The 20,456-nt window shown below is 40.8% G+C and overlaps 1 protein-coding gene across 7 annotated transcripts in view; it reads left to right on the top strand.

Annotated features, from left to right (window-relative positions):
* Positions 1-20,456, top strand: part of METAP1D (methionyl aminopeptidase type 1D, mitochondrial) — a 100,418-nt gene that overhangs the window by 60,838 nt on the left and 19,124 nt on the right. For 6 of the 7 annotated variants that reach the window (XM_083572170.1, XM_083572171.1, XM_083572173.1 and 3 more), the window contains 3 exons: positions 1,801-1,949; positions 2,784-2,826; positions 13,406-13,569. In XM_083572170.1, coding sequence (XP_083428296.1) covers positions 1,801-1,949; positions 2,784-2,826; positions 13,406-13,569 — 356 coding nt within the window. Of the gene's footprint in view, positions 1-1,800; positions 1,950-2,783; positions 2,827-13,405; positions 13,570-15,888; positions 16,497-20,456 lie in introns of those variants that run through there. The other variant, XM_083572174.1, reaches the window with a different exon arrangement.

The following is a 20,456-nucleotide window of genomic DNA, read 5'->3' on the forward strand; positions in this document are numbered from 1 at the left end:
CACATGTGGAAGATTAGGCTGTACCTCTTGAGATGGTATTACTTCACTTTATGGAAGTGAGTCGTGGGCAACTTACAACCATCAGGAGCCATGCCTCAACGCCTTCCACATGCGCTGCGTCAGGAGAATTTTGGTTACCACACGGCAGGACAGAACTCCAAACAAAGATGTGCTCTCTCAAGCCCACGTTCCCAGCATGTTCGCACTCCTGTCTCAGCGAAATCCACGCTGGCTTGGTCACGTCCACAGAATGGAAGATGGCAGGATGTGCTCCTGGGAGGAAACTGGCTTCCTTCACCAGGCCAATTGGCAGACCAACTCTGCACCACAAAGATGTCTGCAAAGTTGACCTGAAGGCAGGCCACATCAGCCCTGCCATACGGGAGTTCCTTGCAGACGACCACAGTGCCTGGAGACAGGCAGTCAAGTTGTGTATCCATAGCAGCGACCAGTGGAGAAATGAGAGAGAAGAAACGCCATGGTGCCTCTGCAGCAGCACAACCAGATGCCTTCAGCTAAACTTGCCTCTACAGCCACAACAGGTGCTGCAACCTTCCAACAGCTTGACCTCAACCCCAAAGGTGCTCTCCTCCATTGTCTCCCAAGACAGATGGATGCCAACCAACACATATGGCAGAATAGCCTGTACTGTTTCAGATGGCTACAGGTGGGAGAATACCGCTTTTGAAAGTTCCCTACATAAGCACCTCCTTTGTAACTGAAACGTAACAGTAATACAGGTTCTAACCTAGCAAGCTACCTGAGGACTGATTTATTTAGAGTAGGATTCATAAATGAACTCCACTACCTGAAGTATAAATTACCCTCACCCATGCTATTACTTGGACATTCTGCTACAAAGGCAGACCAAGTCAAAGAGTGCTCCAGGACCATAATTCTGTGGTAGAGCAGTGTATATCTTATCTTATTTTCTTTTTTATTATTAAATTTATATACCACCCTTCATCAAGAGATCTCAGAGTTGTTCACAGAGAAAAAATACAAGACAAGACACAAGTAAATAGTTAAACCAAAACAATAAAACAATAACCGCCCCCTCCTTCCCACAGATACATTTAAAAGGCTGTAGAATATTAATCAGCCACGGGCCTGGTTGAAGAGGAACGTTTTTGCCTGGTGCCTAAAAATATATAATAAGGGCGGCAGGTGAACCTCCCTGGGGAGAGCATTTCACAAATGGGGAGCCACCACAGAAAAGGCCCACCCTCTGGGCCTTGTGGAGGTGCCACACAAAGAAGGGCCTAAGATGATGAAAGCAGAGTCCGGGACAGTTTATATGAGGGTCCTTGACATATAGCGGTCCTGAGCAGTTAAAGGCTTAATAGGTCAAAACCAGCACTTTTAATTGGGCCCAGAAGCTAATTGGCATACAAAAGGTCCCAGGTCCAGGTCCCGTTATCTCCTGGTAGGGCTGAAACCCTGGAGAGATACTAACAGCCTGTGTCAACGATGGTGAGCTACGTAAATAAATACTCAGTACAAGGCAACTTCCTTATGTTTCGATGTCCCTGTGGCCACTGGGCTTCCTGTTAGAGAGCAGTCTTTCCTGAGGGTCCAAAATCCCGAGCTACCCATTTGCTTTTCTTCTGGAAGTGACCAAGTGCCTCCCATAACAGGTGCCTGGTATTGAACCGTTCTTCAAGGAAGCTAATTTTTGTCAGGGGCACAAGCTGTGTGGTAGCTCTAGTTTCTCGTTAAAAGCATTCCTTTTATCGTGTTCCATATGCAGGGCCCACTAGGCACTTAATTCATCGCAAATTTTAAATCACAATCTTTCAGGTTGGCATGACTACAGAAGAAATAGATTGCTTGGTTCACCATGAAATAATCAGGCAAGATGCCTACCCATCACCTCTGGGCTATGGAAATTTTCCAAAATCCGTTTGTACCTCAGTCAACAACGTGGTGTGCCATGGGATTCCTGACAGGTACTCCGAGTTCTTGTTTCTTTTCCCTCCCATTACAGAATTGAAATATTTTGCAAGTACAGTGTGTATTTCTTTTTATATTTTATACAATATAAATGCACGGTGCTTTAAATCCACCCAATGCCATTGCCACAAATCAATGTTTAATTCAATGGGTCTGAACGGAAGCTTCTTCCTTAATAGAGATTTCACAGCAGCCACGCTTAGTGAATTGCACCCAGTGCCCGCAGCAGTTTTATTGAATGCTACCAAAAAAAAGTCTTAATACAGCTGGTTGTCATGCTGTAAGAAAATGATGTTGGCACATAAGGAAGGTGTGCAGTAATAAAAACAATGATTAGTGCTTTGCCATCTCTTCCCAGCAGGCTATGCGGCGTTATCATCCAAGAGAGAGAAAATCACTCAAAAGAAAAATTATATTACCTAAAGGTGGATTAAAAAAAAAAAGATTATACACCAATATATAGCTAATTATTAATTAATATTGCCTCTTCACAAAGTAAAAGGTGCCAACCATCAGTCTTGTAATTGTGATAAGATAATGATGGTTATAATTTTCCTTTCTTGCCTTTTATATTATTTTATATTATGATATATTATCCCATTTATTTGTTTGGGATTCTTTTGAACCGGTGGGAGCTTAAAGACCAAAAGTGGCGATTCCATCTACCTCCTCCCTGTTCTGCTCAATTATGTTCGCTCCTCTTATGTTTGTTTAGGTGTATATGTGATTATGTGCATGTTCGTGTGTGTGTTCTTATATTTCCTTATTGAGAACTGCCTATCACCATTATGTGTTGTTGTTTTTTCTCCCCTCCTATGACGATGCTTAAGCCGCCCTCTCCAAGATGGTGATATTATCAACATTGATGTCACGGTGAGTAATCCGTGTTTTTGGGGTTGCTGTTTTTTTAATAGCCTTTGATCAACTTTCAGAATTTCTAGTAGCAACAGGAAGAATAGTAGATTGCAAATGTAGCGTACACGGGGTAAATGTGCCGTTTTACATCCAAGCCAAGCAGCTGGTTTCCTCTTTTGTTTTCCCACACACACACACACTGTGTTTATTCCAACTAGACCCAGGCCTGACTTGAATTTAGGGCTGGAATCAGATGCACTGAGATCAATGTTGGCCTAAGTGAAATGTCAACCCAATCCTGCTATGTGTCATGTTTTTGAGAAGGTGTAATTGTTATTGATCCACTGTGTAGTTAATGCAGAGCACCACAGTACTGGGCAGCAGCTGAAGACAGATATGTATGAGATGAGCTAACATGAAGAAAGCCAGCATTTTTCCTTCACTCTGCCAAGATTGATCTCCCTCTTCCTGCTGATTTTGAGTGGGGCCTGTCATTATCTTACTCTGTCATTAGAGGCTACATTGGCCTGTGTATGTCAGTCTATTTGGACAGCAACTCTTTTGCTTGCCGTATTCCCTACATTTATTAAAATCCCTGAAGGTAGTATTGTGTTCCATTTGTGGCATAAGAGCCCTGAACCCCTTTGCTCACAAATACGCAACTTGATCTGCGGCTCAGTTAATCCAAAATGCTTGGATTTCCCTCGAGACTTAAGTTTATAGCCCAATTCTTTGGCTTTGCACAACCTGACTCGCAGCTCCCTTAACTCAAATTGCTTGGTTTTCCCTTAAGACTTAAGTTTAAAACCCAATCCTTTCACTTATCTGAGTTGTGGATCCCACTGTGTATATAGATATATAGATATCCAATATAGCCATTGATCTAAATAGGGGCGTTCCATTTTTGTGGTATGAATCTTGGTTTGAAAATGAACCTTGTAAGAACCAGTTTATGCTCAAAGCATAAATAGGAATATGTACAGTTATCAAAAGAGAAAATAATTGGGTTTTGTCAATATTTCATAACCTCCTTTCCTTTACAACTCACTAAATTAATGTTGGCTATTATATCTTTATTATGCATGTAAGTCCTAAATTTTAATCTTTTAAATAAGATGTATGTTTTTAAACTTCCTGGATTTTTGGAAACTTCAAGTGTAATTGTAAATTTTGGAACAACGGGTATTTCCTTGATGCTAACGGTGATTTCACTTTTATTCCATCTGTGGTGCCTCTGTCGTGTTTGTAGTCCATTATACTCCTTTGAGGATTTTTTAGTTTTTTTGTCATTTTTGCCTTATGGACGCAGTGACCCCCCATCAAGTTAGACAGATTTTGCGATGCTCAAGAAAAAATTGCATAACCATTCAGAGTTTCCAAATTCTGCAGTGATCATTACTAGGATGATATTGAACATTAGCCATACTCAGGGTAGACTCATATAATTAAGTCCATTAATTTTAATGGTTCTACTCAGACTTAGTTGGACACCATCCCTTGCTTCCTCCCCGTAAAATTTATTTAATTTAACGTTGCACAGGTTGTTCACTTTAACCTCTTTAGTCAGTTCATGTTTGATAATAGTTTAGATAGATGTGGATTTAGATATTTTGATCTCCATACTGTAATAAGTATTAGTTTGTGGGGGTTTTAATAAAATATAACGCATTGCATTCTGCACAACCCTAAAACAACCATTGTAATGTCACCCATTTAACTACAAGTGACTTTTGCTGTTCAAAATACGTATAGGCCTAATCCTCAAGTCTTCCATGTTGACAATCACAGGCAAGCTACACGTTAAATGCCAAAATATGAAATGATGCATCAACTGAGGAAACATGCATCAACTGTAGAATTATTGAATTAGGTGGGCATGGAACAGCTTAAAAGGTAAAGGTAAAGGACCCCTGACAGTTAAGTCCAGTTGTGAACAACTCTGGGGTTGCGGTGTTCATCTCGCTTTACTGGCCGAGGAAAGCGACCTTTGTCCACAGTTTTTCCGGGTCATGTGGCCAGCATGACTAAGCCGCTTCTGGCGAAACCAAAGCAGCGCACGGAAACGCCGTTTACCTTCCCGCCGGAGCGGTACCTATTTATCTACTTGCACTTTGACGTGCTTTCAAACTGCTAGGTTGGCAGGAGCTAGGACCGAGAAACAGGAGCTCACCCCGTCCCGGAGATTTGAACCGCCGACCTTCTGATCAGCAAGCCCAAGGCTCAGTGGTTTAGACCATAGTGCCACCCACATCCCATGGGACAGCTTAGTGGGAAGATCTAGTATGGAAAAATAGGAGGTGAAGAAAAGCTTACGTATTCTCCCTTCCACACAATATCTTTGCTCAAAATCTTACCTTCCTAAAGCCACCTTTCTAAACCAAAACTATCCATCAGGGCATTCCTGTAGGCCCTTGTGGGAATTATGCTGTTTGTCCTCAGAGTGGCCAACAGTGCAGTCCTAGCCATGTCTACTCATAGGTTAGTCCTGTTGAATTCAATGGGACTTACTCCTAGGTAAGAGGGGTTACAGTTGTGAGGGGCATAGCCTGGGGCAAATTCCAAGGGCCAGTCAGAGAGGTCTGGGAGCTACATTCAGCTCCTAGACCAGTGGTTCCCCACCCCGGTTCCAACTAAAGGGCAATTTCATAAGCAGCCTGTGAGATGGCATAAGGGGTCTTCGGTTCAAAGTCAGAGGAGTCAACATGCACAAAAAGAGCTGTCAGGACTATGGTTTCCAGTTTCTTTTGATGGACTCCTTATCTTCCGATTACTTGCTTTTGAACGCTGTACCAACACAACAAAAGTTGCATAATGGACAAGCCACAAACATACTTTGCATGAAGGAGGAGCGATACGAATATTTCCCCTTGCTAAACCCCCCAGCACCCACTGAAGACTTTCCGCCCTTGTTTCAGCAGGCATTACAACAGAACTCCATTATTTTAATGTTAACTGGGGTTTTGTGTTTTTTTTCCTAACCTTTATTGCATTGGATTGAGTGACTTGTTCATTGCTTAGAGATGACTGCAATTAAGCAGTATATAAATTGTCCAAATAACTATTAAATGTGCCTTGATTTTCCCCCTGAGGCACTCCAGAGCACGAATTTTTGCAGCTGCTTTTTTTGTATGCTCTTCTGCAGTTGTGTTTGATTCCTTCCTATGTTTGAGAAGTCACACAACCTAAAATACTTTTTGGATCCTTGCTGCTGTCTGGAACCCACAGAACTACAGCTTGGACACATCCCATGGGACTGTTTACCCGCCCCCCTTTTTTAAAAACCTACAAACAAACCAGCAGAGCCATGTTACAAAAGTACTTTTGAAAGTCCCTTCTGTTTTAGGAAACACTTTGCTACATCCATTTATTTATCCACATTAAAGGTGCATATTCTGCTTTTTTTTTTGGTCCAGTTATCTCCACAAGGTGGCTTACAATGCAGCTGCAATAAAATAGAATACAATAGAGTAGAATACAAGCATTAAAAAAGCCTTTGAGAAAATAATGTTCTTGCCTGTCATGACTCCCGGAGTAACTCATTCCCCAAAGTGGAACACCATTAGTGTCGCTCTTTCAGTAGTAGCAGTAAGTCTGCTATAAAAAGCTCCTAGAAAATGTAGATCAAAGCAGTCTTGGACACAGCACCAATCGCATGGTTCCTTGGATCCTGGCCTCTAACAACGATATTGCCTCCTGGAGCATACCCTCCAACATTTCTCCGATGAATTTCATCATCATCATCATTATTATTATTATTTTATTTATTTATACCCTGCCCATCTGACTGGGTTGCTTCAGCCACTCTTGGCGGCTTCCAACATATATAAAAACATAATGACCTATACATTGCTGCCTTCAGGTGTCTTCTAAAGGTTGTATAGTTACTTATCTCCTTGGCCTGGGAGTCGCATAAGTCCTTCAACATTTCTCTGAAGAAAATAGGGACGTCCGACAATAGCCGCCCCTCACATTTTTCAATGAAAACAGAGGTGTCCTAAGGAAAAGAGGGATATTCTGGAATCAAATCAGAAACTGGGATGGCTTCTGTAAATCTGGGTCTATCCCTGGAAAATAAGGACACTTGGAAGGTCTGCTAGAGCCCATGTGCCTGATTTTATATAATGCATATAATGCATTATATATATATTATATAATGCATATAATGGTGCAAATAAATGGCTCAGGACCGCGATACCTCAAGGACCACCTCTTCCCATATGAACCTACCCAGACCCTGAGATCATCTTCTGAGCCCCTCCTTTGTGTGCCCCCTCCTCAAGAGGTTCGGAGGGTGGCAACACGAGAACGGGGCCTTCTCTGCAGTGGCTCCCCATCTGTGGAATGCTCTCCCCAGGGAAGTTCGCCTGGCGCCTTCATTATACACCTTTAGGCACCAGGCAAAAATGTTCCTTTTTAACCAGGCCTTTGGCTGATCTGATTTACATCCTATGCCCTTTTAAAATGTGTTTTTTGTGGTGGGGGGGTATTGGGTTGTTTTTGTTTTTATTATGTATTTCGTGGTTTTATATCTTGATTTTATTCTGTGACCGCCCTGAGATCCCCGAGTATAGGGCAGTGTAATAATAATAATAATAATAATAATAATAATAATAATAAATTGTTTGAGCCACTACCGCTTCTGAGGCAGCATCCTGTATCATTCAAGACCATGGGTAGGCAAACCAAGGTCCGGCGGCCAGTTGTGGCCCAGTCGCCTTCTAAATCCATGGACGGTCTGGGAACCAGCGTGTTTTTACATGAGTAGAATGTGTCCTTTTATTTAAAATGCATCTCTGGGTTATTTGTGGGGCACAAGAATTCATTCATCCCCCCCCCAAAAAAAATATAGTCTGGCCCCCCACAAGGTCTGAGGGACAGTGGACCGGCCCCCTGCTGAAAAAGTTTGCTGACCCCTGTTCAAGACGGTTGGCTCCGATAATTACCCCCAGCTTTTAGATCTTCCTTCTATTTAAATCAAGTATATATTAGGTGCCCTACAGCCCACTTTTGCCATGGAAACAAAATATTCTTTCTGCATTACAGGGCCATTGGCAGTTTGTAAGCTCCTTCTCCTCGTGCCATTAGTTCCTTCTACTAGTCTTTCCCCTTGTGACTGATGCTTTGCGTTCTGGCATTGGAACATTTTACCCTAAGACCAGATGACATGTTTCTAAAGCTGTAGGCCTCAGCACACATGCCCTGAACATGAATTCTGTGGCGCTCAGTGGCACTTACTTCTGTAATTTTGATAATGTCGCATTTATTCCCACAAAGGTATGCTTGTTGTAGATTCAGATTTGCCTTTTCACTCAGATCTAAGCTAATTCCAGTGTTAACACCCCTACCTTTAAAGTACCATTAAAAAAATAATTTTCTAAAGTTCACCCCATATTTTCCCTTATAATCATAGAACCTTTCCTGGTACCATAATGTGAAAATCACAAGTAAAATGTCTACTTCCTGCAGTTATTGATCCTCCTCCTTTTGGTTAGTCTATAATAATTCATATCTAATATGTCTGAGGAAGACTTTCTTGACAGTGTTTATAATTAACCTTTCCTAATGGGCATAAGCTGGGCCATTTCATAGGTAGAAGCAATGATTATGGACCAAAGAAAAGGACAATTGCGGTACATGGCATTTTACAATAATTTGTTTATGGATGTGTACACAATCTATAAAATGATTAAATAATAATCTGTCTATCAAATGTAAATGCTCTTTTGGTGAGCGCAAATTGTCTAGGAATAACAAGCTAAATGTATTTTACTCTTATTAATTTGCGGAAAAATTAGAGACTACAGCGGAATGTGTTTTATTTACTGCAATCACATGGACTTCACATATTGTTTAAAGGATTGTAGAAACCAGTTCTTTGTACTTCACTGACTACCAACACACTACAGCTCTTAACCAATAATTATCATGTGGGGCTATCCCATCTCTTAATAGACAGTCATAATTTTAGCATTGACACTTTGAAAACTACTATATTCTACTTATTTGCTGTAACTATTGTTTATGCACCTTAAAAATATAAATAATGAAAGATGAATTGTATGCATTGTAGCAGTGATTAATAAAACATTACCAGCGTAATACATCTTTATAAAAGATGTATACTTTATACTGTATATCTTTATACTGTCTTGCTTTTCCAAGGCTATGGAAAAGTGGCTGAAATTACAAGATTTGATTTTTAAACTATGCTTCTTTTACCCACCCGCAATGTAGCAGTGGCTTAAGGGATCATGTCCTTTTGTGTCTGAAGGACCGAGAGGTAAAGTAATAAGCAAAAGGATACTGAGAAATGCCCTAACTCCTGAAAAAAAATAGTATAGAGGTTTTACTGGATAGTGAAAAGGATAGCATCTGTTGGTTTTCTATTCATTAAAAATAATGGAAGCAATTAACCAGATAAAATTGCTGTACTATCTCCATTTGTTAGGTTGGAGCAGCTGGCCTGGCGGCTTGCATCCAATGGGTGCAATCCAGAAAGACATAGACTGTGATCCTGTACACACTTACTCAGGAGTACGTCCCATTGAATTGAATAGGACTTCTGTCTGGCTAGACATGTATAGTGGCATGCAAGTCCCATGAAACTTTGGGGAAACTTTCAGTGATCTTATGCACCCTTCTTAGAAGAAAGTTGCTTTGAGTTCCGCAAGACTTTCTTCTTAGTTGCGATGCTCAGTATGGCAGTGAACAGTCACATGCTTAATAGTGCAGTCCTATGAATGCCTTTGGGAAGCGGGTGGTGCTGTGGGTTAAACCACAGAGCCTAGGACTTGCCGATCCGAAGGTCAGCGGTTCGAATCCCCGCAACGGGGTGAGCTCCCGTTGTTCGGTCCCTGCTCCTGCCAACCTAGCAGTTTGAAAGCACGTCAAAGTGCAAGTAGATAAATAGGTACCGCTCCGGCGGGAAGGTAAACGGCGTTTCCGTGCGCTGCTCTGGTTCGCCAGAAGTGGCTTAGTCATGCTGGCCACATGACCCGGAAGATGTACACCGGCTCCCTCAGCCAATAAAGCGAGATGAGCGCCGCAGCCCCAGAGTCGGTCACGACTGGACCTATGGTCAGGGGTCCCCTTACCTTTACCTTTATGAATGCTTAGTCAGAAGTACATAGTATAGTGCCTAGTGTAGCTTACTCCCTAGTAAGTGTGTGCACTTCCCTGGGGGGTAAGTAGTCTTGAATATAGTGGGATTTGCTTGTGGCTAAATATGAATAGGATTGCTTATTCATATTTAGGAATAGGAATGTGTCTCTATTTTCCAAGGACAGTCCCAGATTTACAGAAGCTGTCCCTGTTTCTGATTTGATCCCGGAATGTCCCGCTTTTCCTTAGGACACTTTTCATTGGAGAAATGTTGGCGGATATGGTAGGCTGTCCCTATTTTCAGTGGCGAAATGTCAGAGGGTATGGAGTTATGTGACCCCCCAGCCAAGGTGATAACCTTTAGAAGACATCTGAAGGCACACCTGCATAGGGAAGGTTTTTTAAATGTTTAATGTTTTATTCAGCGGGTGCGGAATGCCACGACGAGACCCCTTACAGGGTCCTTGCTGCGGGATCACATTCGCCCGGTGCTATACCAGCTGCACTGGCTCCCGGTGGAGTGCAGAATCAGGTTTAAGGTGCTGGTTTTAACCTTTAAAGCCCTATTTGGCCTAGGACCCTCATACCTACGGGACCGCCTCTCCTGGTATGTCCCACGGAGGACCCTACGGTCTTCAAACAAAAACATCTTGGAGGTCCCAGGCCACAGGGAGGCTAGGCTGGCCTCAACCAGAGCCAGGGCTTTTTTGGCTGTGGCTCCGATCTGGTGGAATGCTCTGTCACAAGAGACTAGGGCCCTGCGGGACTTGACATCTTTCTGCAGGGCCTGCAAGACAGAGCTGTTCCACAAGGTCTTTGGCCAAGGCACATCTGACCCCCTCCTTTGGTAATCCTCATAGAACTCTAGCCCATGGTTGCCATTAATTTGATTTTGATTTGATTTTAGAATGAATTGATTTTAGAATGCTGTGTTGCTTTTATTGTTGTTGGCCGCTCTGAGCCCGACTTTGGCTGGGGAGGGTGGGATATAAATAAAATTTTATTTTATTTTATTTTATTTTTTTTATTATTATTATTATTATTATTATTATTATTATTATTATTATTATTATTATTATATATTTTTGGAAGCTGCCCAGAGTAGCTGGGGCAACCCAGTCAGATGGGTGAGGTATAAATAATAAAATATTGATTGATTGATTGATTGATTGATTGATTGAATAGGATGTCCCTATTTTCCTCAGAGAAATGTTGGAGGTTATGGGATTGGACAGCATGACTAAAAGCATAAGTGGAAACAACTATCATTTAATATGGTGGGATTTTGTTTTCAGAATGAACATGCATAGCCTCAGGCTATAAATCACATTCAATTGGGTGGGAGATGACGTGCCAAAAGCAATCTGGATTTCACCTAAATTTTCTTTGTAACATGTCTATCAAACCATCATCCTCTCTTTAGTTATGCCCTGATGTGTGTTTACTTGGAGGAAAGTTTTATGTTGTACAATGGGGCCTATTTCCATGAAGACAGACATTGACTCTTTCAGGCTTTGTGCAGGATTAATCTCAGGTGTTTCCCTTTAAACTTAACAAGAAACATTTTGGCAAGCGCTAGCTTATTAAAATAATGCTTCTTACATAGATTTTATTATTGTCTCTTGTGTACCTTATTGTGCATAGTTCTTAAACAGCAGATATTAAGACTCTACCATTCTAAAATTGGAGATGTCGTCAGCTGAGAAATCTATAAAGTACTCTAGTTTGAAACTATTTAATGAATGTTAGCTGCTGATAAAATCTGAGCTGCGTAATACCATATAGTGACAAAGCTAAGACTTTGGTTTCTCCGATGTACCTCCAGATAACCAGTTTAATCAGCATTTATCCTGATCTGCTACCACAAAGGTTACACAGTGGTTAGGCTATGTCTGGTCTTTATTGAGCAGTATTAGCCCTGTGCCCTGCATTGCTCAGAAATTCTAGGAAACAAACAAACAAACAAAAACCACCAGTGCAGTTTTAAAATCAGTGTCGTTCTAAAGGGGCAGCCGCCAACTTGATTCAAAATGGCATCCAGTTGTACCCAAACATAAACGAAAATCTGCTCCTTGAACTTGGGAACCATCATACAAAATTGGATTACGATACCTTAAGAGGCAGAGCAAACAGACAGAAATAGCAGCTTTCCAAAATATATAGTAGATCCATTCTGCTTTGTTACTGGGACAGTTATAGAGCATTCATCCTGATTCGCTTGTGGGGTATTTACATGACTTTCTGTTGAAACATCCATTCATTCCCACACTTTTCAATGCATTTCCCCATCATATTCCAAACTGCAAAAAAAAGCCATTTTTTAAAAAGCGGGTTTGTTGCACTAGGGCAGCAGCTCATAAGTCCACTTTAATTGTGCAAACCTGAAGTTCTAGAAAGCACATAAATCTCTCCTGAAAAATACAGAAAGTTTGGAGGCACCCAGAGAGCGTTTTATTTATGCTGTGTACACGTCCGCCATTGCCAGTCTTTTGCCTTATTTTCTTTTTTAAAACCCAATAAGATGGAAAAAATAAAATAAAAAAGCACTGTAACAGTCGGTTATAAGAACTGTTTTCAAATGTGGCAACTAAAGATATCCCAGCTGCTGAAGCTATAGATGTTTGTATAAATATAGGATTTATGTAAATCCTAAATTCCAGATATGGAGCTGTCTAATCTATAGATATGACATACATTGTAAACCTCAAAAATCCTATGTTGGCCTTACGTTCTCATCCTTTGTGCCATTATCTCATCTCATGCCCTACATGATCGAATCTGTTGCAGGAATGAAGAGGAGAGGATGTTCAGTGCAAGATGAGATTTAATTTTATTTCCAATAAGTAGCCTCTCAGTAAGTGTGTCCACAGAAGGATGGTCTTTAGGCCTAAATCCCAATTCTGGCTTATCCAACGGATTGTTCTTTCTCAGGCTGACCTTTGCATTTCGTTCTCATGAGGAGGATAATTTGTGGTACATTGTTTTTAGTTTTTCCAGCCTTGGCTTCCATGTTCCTCGTTAGTTTACTCATCACGGTTAAAGCTGCTAAAATCCCGTTGACCAATGTGATTTGAATAGCCTAATTCTGTGCAGGACCGTAGCCTTAAATTCACAGCCTTTAATTTCGTAGCTCGTGTTTGTGGAGAAAACCTGCGCCCGGGTTGATGTTTGACAGTGACGGCCTTCTCATTATCATGAATGATCACAGCTAACAGACGAGAACTAACGCCCTTCCACCACCCAATTTTCTGTTCCACTTGCAGCATTTCAATTATTTTATCTTATTTTATTTTTTACTTGCACCTTAAACGCATCAAAACAAAAAAAAAAAATTTCTTTCCAGTAGCACCTTAAAGACCAACTAAGTTAGTTCTTGGTATGAGCTTTCGTGTGCATGCACACTTCGTCAGATACACATCGTGAAAGAAACCCAAGAAAGTCCTGGCACCTGGCTGCAAAACACAAATGTCTCTTTTACATTTCTGCATGTGCTTAGGTGTACTTCAATGGCTACCATGGTGACACTTCCGAAACAATTCTAGTAGGCAACGTGGATGAGTCTGGTCAAAAGTTAGTGGAGGTTGCCAGGAAATGTAGAGATGAAGCAATTGCAGCTTGCAGACCTGGGGCTCCTTTCTCTGTAATTGGAAACACAATCAGGTAAGCCTTATAGTGACAAGTAAAGGGAAGGCTGGCAAGTGGGACAAAGGTTATTGGTGGTTTGGTACAAAGCTGATGACATGTTATATGATTCAGAACCATCATTTCAGTCTGATATCACTATGTGAACTGCCAGGCTGTAATGTTGTTCCCTGGGTAAGAAAGGATTTTTAAAAGTGAATTACACTAGACAGGGTCAGTGGATATAGCCCTGTAGGAAAAGCCAAAGACATTTCTAAGACTGGCTGGCTCCTTACCTTTGCAGGTATGATTGGTAGCTGCTTTGACTACCTTAATAAAATCATATTGGAGATGGAGGGGGGAGTGTTGTGTCTGTTGCCTGATAAATAATGCCAGCAAGGACTTTTTATCCATGCCACGAAGAACTGCTAAAGGTTGTCAGAATTATTCAGTGCTACAAACCCCTTCCCCTTTTATAACAAAATGCAGACAGATTAAAATGCAAGGGAGCTCCCTTTAGGAGGTCCATCCCTTGTGAGAGGCTTTGATCCTGGAACAATATGATAAAACCAATGGTCCATCATGTTCTGCTTTATTAAAACATATTATTTGATCCTTTTACTATTTGCACACATTTTTTTCTTTTTTATAAATGTTGCACCTTAATGCCCTTTAATTAATATGTTAATGCTATCGGGAAGAAATTGCATGGGTCTCGATGCCTACAAAAACACGCATTGCTCAGAACCCTGAAAAGATGCTGTCTTCCCTTTCTCCCCCACCCCCCCCCTCTGTATGAATCTTCAAATACTTTAAGAGAAATAAGAAAAGAGAGCAGGAAAATATCAGTTTGATGTATTTATAGCTTTAAAAATATTGTAACAGAGTCTGAATCAAACTTTAGTAAAACCACTTTGGGTTATATCCGAGAAGCTTTTATTGAAGACTTTGTATAAAATTGTGTTTTTGACAGTTTTAAATTATAGGCTAACTAGCCTGGGGGAAAAGGATAGTGTCTATCTGTTCTTTCATAGGAAATGTTGAATCAGACCCCTACTGGGAAAAGAAATTTAATGCATATCTCACTATCTTACTGTCCATGAATGTAATAGAAGTGAATTCAAAATGTAGTTTTATTTTTGCAAATGGGATGAGTCGATGGATGCAGCTCCATATTTTTGAACACCTAGGGTTCAACAAATTTACTGGTGGTGCTCTTGCATTTTAACAAAATTTATTCTCGAGTCGAAGGGGGCACAGAAGACGAGATTCTTATTCAAGCATTCTCTCGAGCGCTGCATTCATGGCTGTGTCTAAAGGGCATGTCAGCCTTTGATTCTCTCTGAGAGGTAATTATCCTTTTCCTGTCACGGAACAACAAATGATAGCTAACTACAGAGGAACATTTGCAGTAGTCACATTCATCAACTGCAGGGGAAAAAAAATTCAATTTAATTGTGCAACACAGCTGCACATAGGCTTTTTGAGCATTTCTGTTGTTCCCCCTGTCTTGCTATTCCTCCCTACCAGATCTATTTTTTAAACTTTTTTCCCCTCCCTGCTTATTTTTCCCCCCTCTTCCACCTCCCCCCCACCCCCATTTTTTTATATTTTTTTTGTCTCTTCTTCCATTTTTACTCTCTGTACTTTCTTGTTAAAGTAATTTTCCTTTGTGGCTCTCGTTCTTTTTTTCCCCTCTCCCCCCCCCCCATTGAAGGCTATGAATGTAGAAAATTATCACAATTACTCATATAATTGAGCCTCTTTGTAGCAAGTGCAACTCCAGTACCCTTTCTCCATCATGAAAATGGTTTCATTATAGGGTTTTTCATATTCTCTGACACCATCTACACAGAGGAAAAGGCGTGCAGATGAGATGTACTAGGAATAGGGTAGATCAGGAAGGTCACAGTGGGAATAATTAGCTCTGCTATGGAAAGAGCATCTAGGCCTTTTACCGCTACATAAATGTACTGTCCGTGGCTTTTAGTCACAAAAAAACTTACTAACAAATGGAGCTCCCGCCTACTACTTTGAAAAAAAGATTTGTATCAACACTACAATTTTCCATCATTAAGACTAATAACACAGAGCCTAGTATACATCAAGGGGAATAAAAAGAAAAATCTCACATTCAAGTGGCGACTGGGTGCTGACCTTTGTTCCCCGTTTTTTTTGTGTACGACTTAACTCTTTACAAAAAGAGAGCCACACGCCACACCAACACGCAGGTGAACTCCAGCCAGTGCTAGCAAAAGTAGCAGCATTCACTTGGAAAAATCTGATAAATCTCCGCGCAGGGTAATGCATTTCATTAGATTCACCGCATTAAGTCTAGCTGTATTTTTTTTTTAAAAGGATAAAGAGAAGAGCAGAATTGAAAGTGACATTGGCCTCTCTCTCTCTCCCCCCTCTTTTTTGCCTTTCCCCTCCTCTCAGTGTTGATGCAGAGGTCAGTATTTCACCGCATGTAAATGCGTATGCAAAACTCAGTTGAAAAGCAAATTAATTTGGATTGGTCGCAGTCACAATCACATCCAGAATAACAGACCCCCGATCATCTGTGCTCCTACCTATTGTCTGTTTTAAATATGCTGGTTTTGCTCAACCAAGGCTTTTTCTGGCCTATTGCAATGTTGCATATGTAGGCTTTGTCACTGTAAACAAGATGAGAGTTTGGTGGGGAAAATATATTGATTTCTTCCTTGCCGGCATTATAGGAGAGACCTATCAAGATTTGAATGTGTGTCCTTCTTTCCACAAATGTGCTTGGTATGCTTACAGCGTGTATTTTGAGATTCCACAGAAAACACATTATGTTAATACATTGGATGCATTTGAATGGATTCTGTAATCCAGAATGTTATTCGATTCTGGGACCAGAACTCAAAGAACTGTAGCGTATCTACTATTCCGAGAAATGGATATATTTACAAAAATTATTTAGCAGATTGGTTTCCTTTGACTAGGCAATTACTAACCTACTTTTATTCCGTCCATTTAAGTTGACCGCCAGAATTCAGATGAAGTGTAATGACTGGATTTGAATGATCTTTATGTACACCTTCTGCGAGTTTTCTGTTAAAAAGCCTCTGTAAGTTAGTTTCTAAAGCAGCGAGGCATGTTCCCTGGAAGTCGTTACTTAGATCTAAACAAATGAATGCAAACATAGTTGTAGTTAAATCAAGCCAATTTCAAACTTGTAGTTAAAATTACCCAGATAAGAGTATCAATAAATGGTTTTAAAATGTTTTAACTTATAAATATATGTTTTGATATTAACTTAGAACAATACAAAGGCAGACTTTAAAAAAAGAAATCTGTTTCTATCAGATTATGCACATTTAAACAATAAGTGGCTCAGGCAAAATAAGTCATTTTAATGTCATCTGTGATAGATTTTCTTTGACAGCTACTGTAAATTACAATTACACTGCTTCTCCCTGCATTTGAAAGTAAGCATTGCAATAAATTATCTTTTATTTCAATCCATCATGTCTGCCTTTCAGAAACAGAGCACCTTAAATAAAAGTTCAGCTCTATTGTAAGAAAAATATAGTAATTTGTGATAGTTTGAAACTAAAAATGTACCTTTCTTTAAGGAGAAAGCCCTAAATTGTGGGCTTTCAAAAAATATTACTAATTATACTTCATCGTTCATTGTCATTAGAGGGAATCCCTGAACTTGTGTATTCTCTTAAGTCTAGAACTGCTGCTAAAGGAAAATAGTTTAAATTCTCCCAGGAGCATTATGTAATCAACCGGGTAAACCATTGTGATACTGTTGAAAAAAAATCCATAATCCAACATATAGGTTCCAAAGTCTGGTTGCATCTCTGTTGGCAAAATTATGCCCTTTCCACCTCGATCAGTGCTGATTAACAGGGCAAACGGGTTGCATTTGGCGAGGCGGCCCCTTTTCAGTGCTTCTGAATCAGAAATAAAACTGACGTCTTTGTGCATTCGTTTGTTAGCAGTTGCTTCCTGTCTCTCAGGTTCTGTAGCCATGGTTTGGTTCCCTGCCACACACTTGATTCCCACCACACACCCCCTCACCTTGTGTTATGTCTCTTCTGAGAATTATGCAATTTTGCATTTGACAGTTGTGAGCCTGGCCGTTTCTAAATAAGCACCTTTCCTCCCTGTTCCCTTTTTAAAACAAAAAACAAAAACATGTATTTTTTGCCTCTGTTATTCCCTCAACACAAGATTAGTAGCACACATCTAGCAAACCTGCAGAGATGTGCAATTACGCAAAACGTAAAAGAAGGTGGAATTCTGCAAACTTGGACCAGGTCGGAGGGCGAAAGGATAGGGCTCATCAGAGCTTAACAAGGGACTAGACTTGCGTCCAGGAGAGACAGGTTTCTGTGCAGAATTCCTAGTACAGCCATGTAAACTGTAGCCAGAACACTTGTTCTGTTTTTTCATCATAAAGCTAGTTTGCGCAGTCCTTTCACTTGGGTGCGAAGGTGGGCTCTTAACTTTCCTAGTTCTATGCTTCCGTGGAGAAACATGCCATGTGAACTGGTGGTTCATGGCTGTCGTCAGCTTTGTTACCGTAGCAGCAATCCACACACACACCCGGCAAAAAAAATTTTTTAGCTACAAATATAGGAACTTTTGCTAACTCCACTGTCATAGATATGGTTAACATGTGCTGTTTGAGCGTGTACCCAAGCAACCTTGAGACTTTTCACGTGGGCAGAAAACGTACTGCGTGGGCTGGCATAAACTTCATAAGCTGCTTGCAGCGTGGAGTATACAAGTTCCATGTGCTTCAGATGTGCTTCAAGCTTGTTTCTCACTTGTGCCAACAATGCCTTGGCTCACATTGCAGCCATCTCCGTAGGCTAGGCTAGGCTTTAGGTTGAGACTAAGTGAAAATAGATTTGAAGGTAACATGCATTCTGCTGTAGTGCTCTGTAAGAGCTATTAGTTTCGTAGGCGGAAGGGTATTTAAAATCTGCAAAGAGTGACATCATACTATACCATTTCCGAATCAAGTGTCGGGGGCAGGGGCTGTCACATATATGAAAGCTTCTCCTGTGTGTAAAGCTGATGTTCTAGGATAGAGTTGGCCATACAGCCAGATTTTCTTGGACATTACCAGGATTTCAAAGGGAGAAATAACGTCTGGGGGGTGTTTCTGAAATGTGACGCTTTGTCCTGGATCTTAGGCAAGTTAATTGAAAAAGCGCAGGTTTTTTGGCTTTTTTGTTTTTTTTAAAAAAGGCTCAACTACTTTCTGATTTTTCGTAAAAAAACAACTTTCCGGGTGTCCTGGTTTTTACTTTCTGAACTATGGCAACCCTCTTCTAGGAAGAAGTCTTCTAGATGAAGTTTTCCCCCTACAAGTGTAACATTCAGTTCAATCTTGCTAAAGGGGTGCTTGTATAGAAACAGTGTGCTGGAAATCTAGAGGTGGTGTGGTTGAAGGAAACAGTTGTCCAAGTTTGCACACTTGAATTGCCCTTTTGCACTCCTTGCTTCAGAGGAAAGGTCTTGTGTGGTTCAAATCCATTTCCTAACTGTTCCTCTTCCATTCTCCCAAGTCTGCCCCACAATATTCAGGCTTTCTCAGTTGGAAATACACTTGAGTCCATAACAGAATCAGAGCACCAGATCTTTCTGTGTTCTTCCAGGCCATAAACACCTTCTCTCCCAGCTTTATTGACTAATCTTCTCCTAGCTGCTACTTTTTATTTCAGCTGAGAAAAGAAGGCAAGGAGGTAATTGTGAATCTTTGTCGCTACCTACTTCAGTCGAGATTTCTTTCACCCGGTTCATTGTTGAGGGGTTACAAGTTCAGCATCTCTTCCCAAAGTTTTCCTTCAAAACACTTTTGTCACTTCACACCTTGAACATCTAGACTCCGGTGGCTCGCTAGGGTCACACAAAATTTTGCAGGGAGAAAAAGCTTTCTGGGGCATGGCTTTTTGTCATTTGACTTTCAAGCCCCAAACCAATTTTCCTGATGCCATCCCAGGAGAAACATTTTGGAGAAAGCTCTCGTGCTTCCTCTTCCTGTGGCACGTCAATGACACTTGCTGTCGCTGTTCTTTTTACTGGATCCCAAGTGGAGAAAGGGGAGATGGTTGGCCTTTTATCTTTCAACATCTCCTCTCTAGTCGTCACTGCGGATAGGTGAATCTGCTAGTTTTGTTTTCTCTCTGTTTCTCATTTTCCCCATCTTTTGGTATGGATTTGGTACGATTTTTGCAACAGATTGTGAATTCAGAAAGGAAGGAAGGAAGGAAGGAAGGAAGGAAGGAAGGAAGGAAGGAAGGAAGGAAGGGAGTCCTCACACAAACGTGTTAGTATTTCAATCCATATTCCTCCTAATACACACATTTTTCTTTGTTTGGAGAACCACATCCTAAAATTCATGTGTTCATGTATTGTTCGTATATTTTTTCAGAAAGCGTGAATTAAACAGGATTGCACTAAAAGGCAGCAGAAGCAAACTGTCTCCCATCCCTAGTTGTCACTTATGCCCCTAGAACACAGAGCAGTGTGCGATGTGTAGCACTGGATTTCAAAGTGTGCTGTGAGAGGCCTTTTTCCCACACTTGTAGCTCTATAGCTCTGCCTCTCCCCGATGTATTATTATTATTATTATTATTATTATTATTATTATTATTATTATTATCTTTAAATGCTGGCTTTCGCATGTCCACTAACTGACAAAAGGGCCTTGGGGCCTAATGTACATTAAAAATAGTTGGGTTTTGTCCTAGGAAATTTGGGTTCAGCTTTTCAGTTCATCCACGGTTTTACTGGTTGGCTTTGGGTAAAGAAATGGCTTTTAGCATCTATTCCAACATCTGCAAAATTGGAAAAAGCTAAGCATCTTGCAGAACTAGACTTGCAAAGTGCCATTGTATCTTTACGAAGCACCATAATGCCAGAGCCATCGGCAGAAC

The sequence above is a fragment of the Podarcis filfolensis genome (genome assembly GCF_964270895.1).
Source record: "Podarcis filfolensis genome assembly, chromosome: 1".
Taxonomy (NCBI): domain Eukaryota; kingdom Metazoa; phylum Chordata; class Lepidosauria; order Squamata; family Lacertidae; genus Podarcis; species Podarcis filfolensis.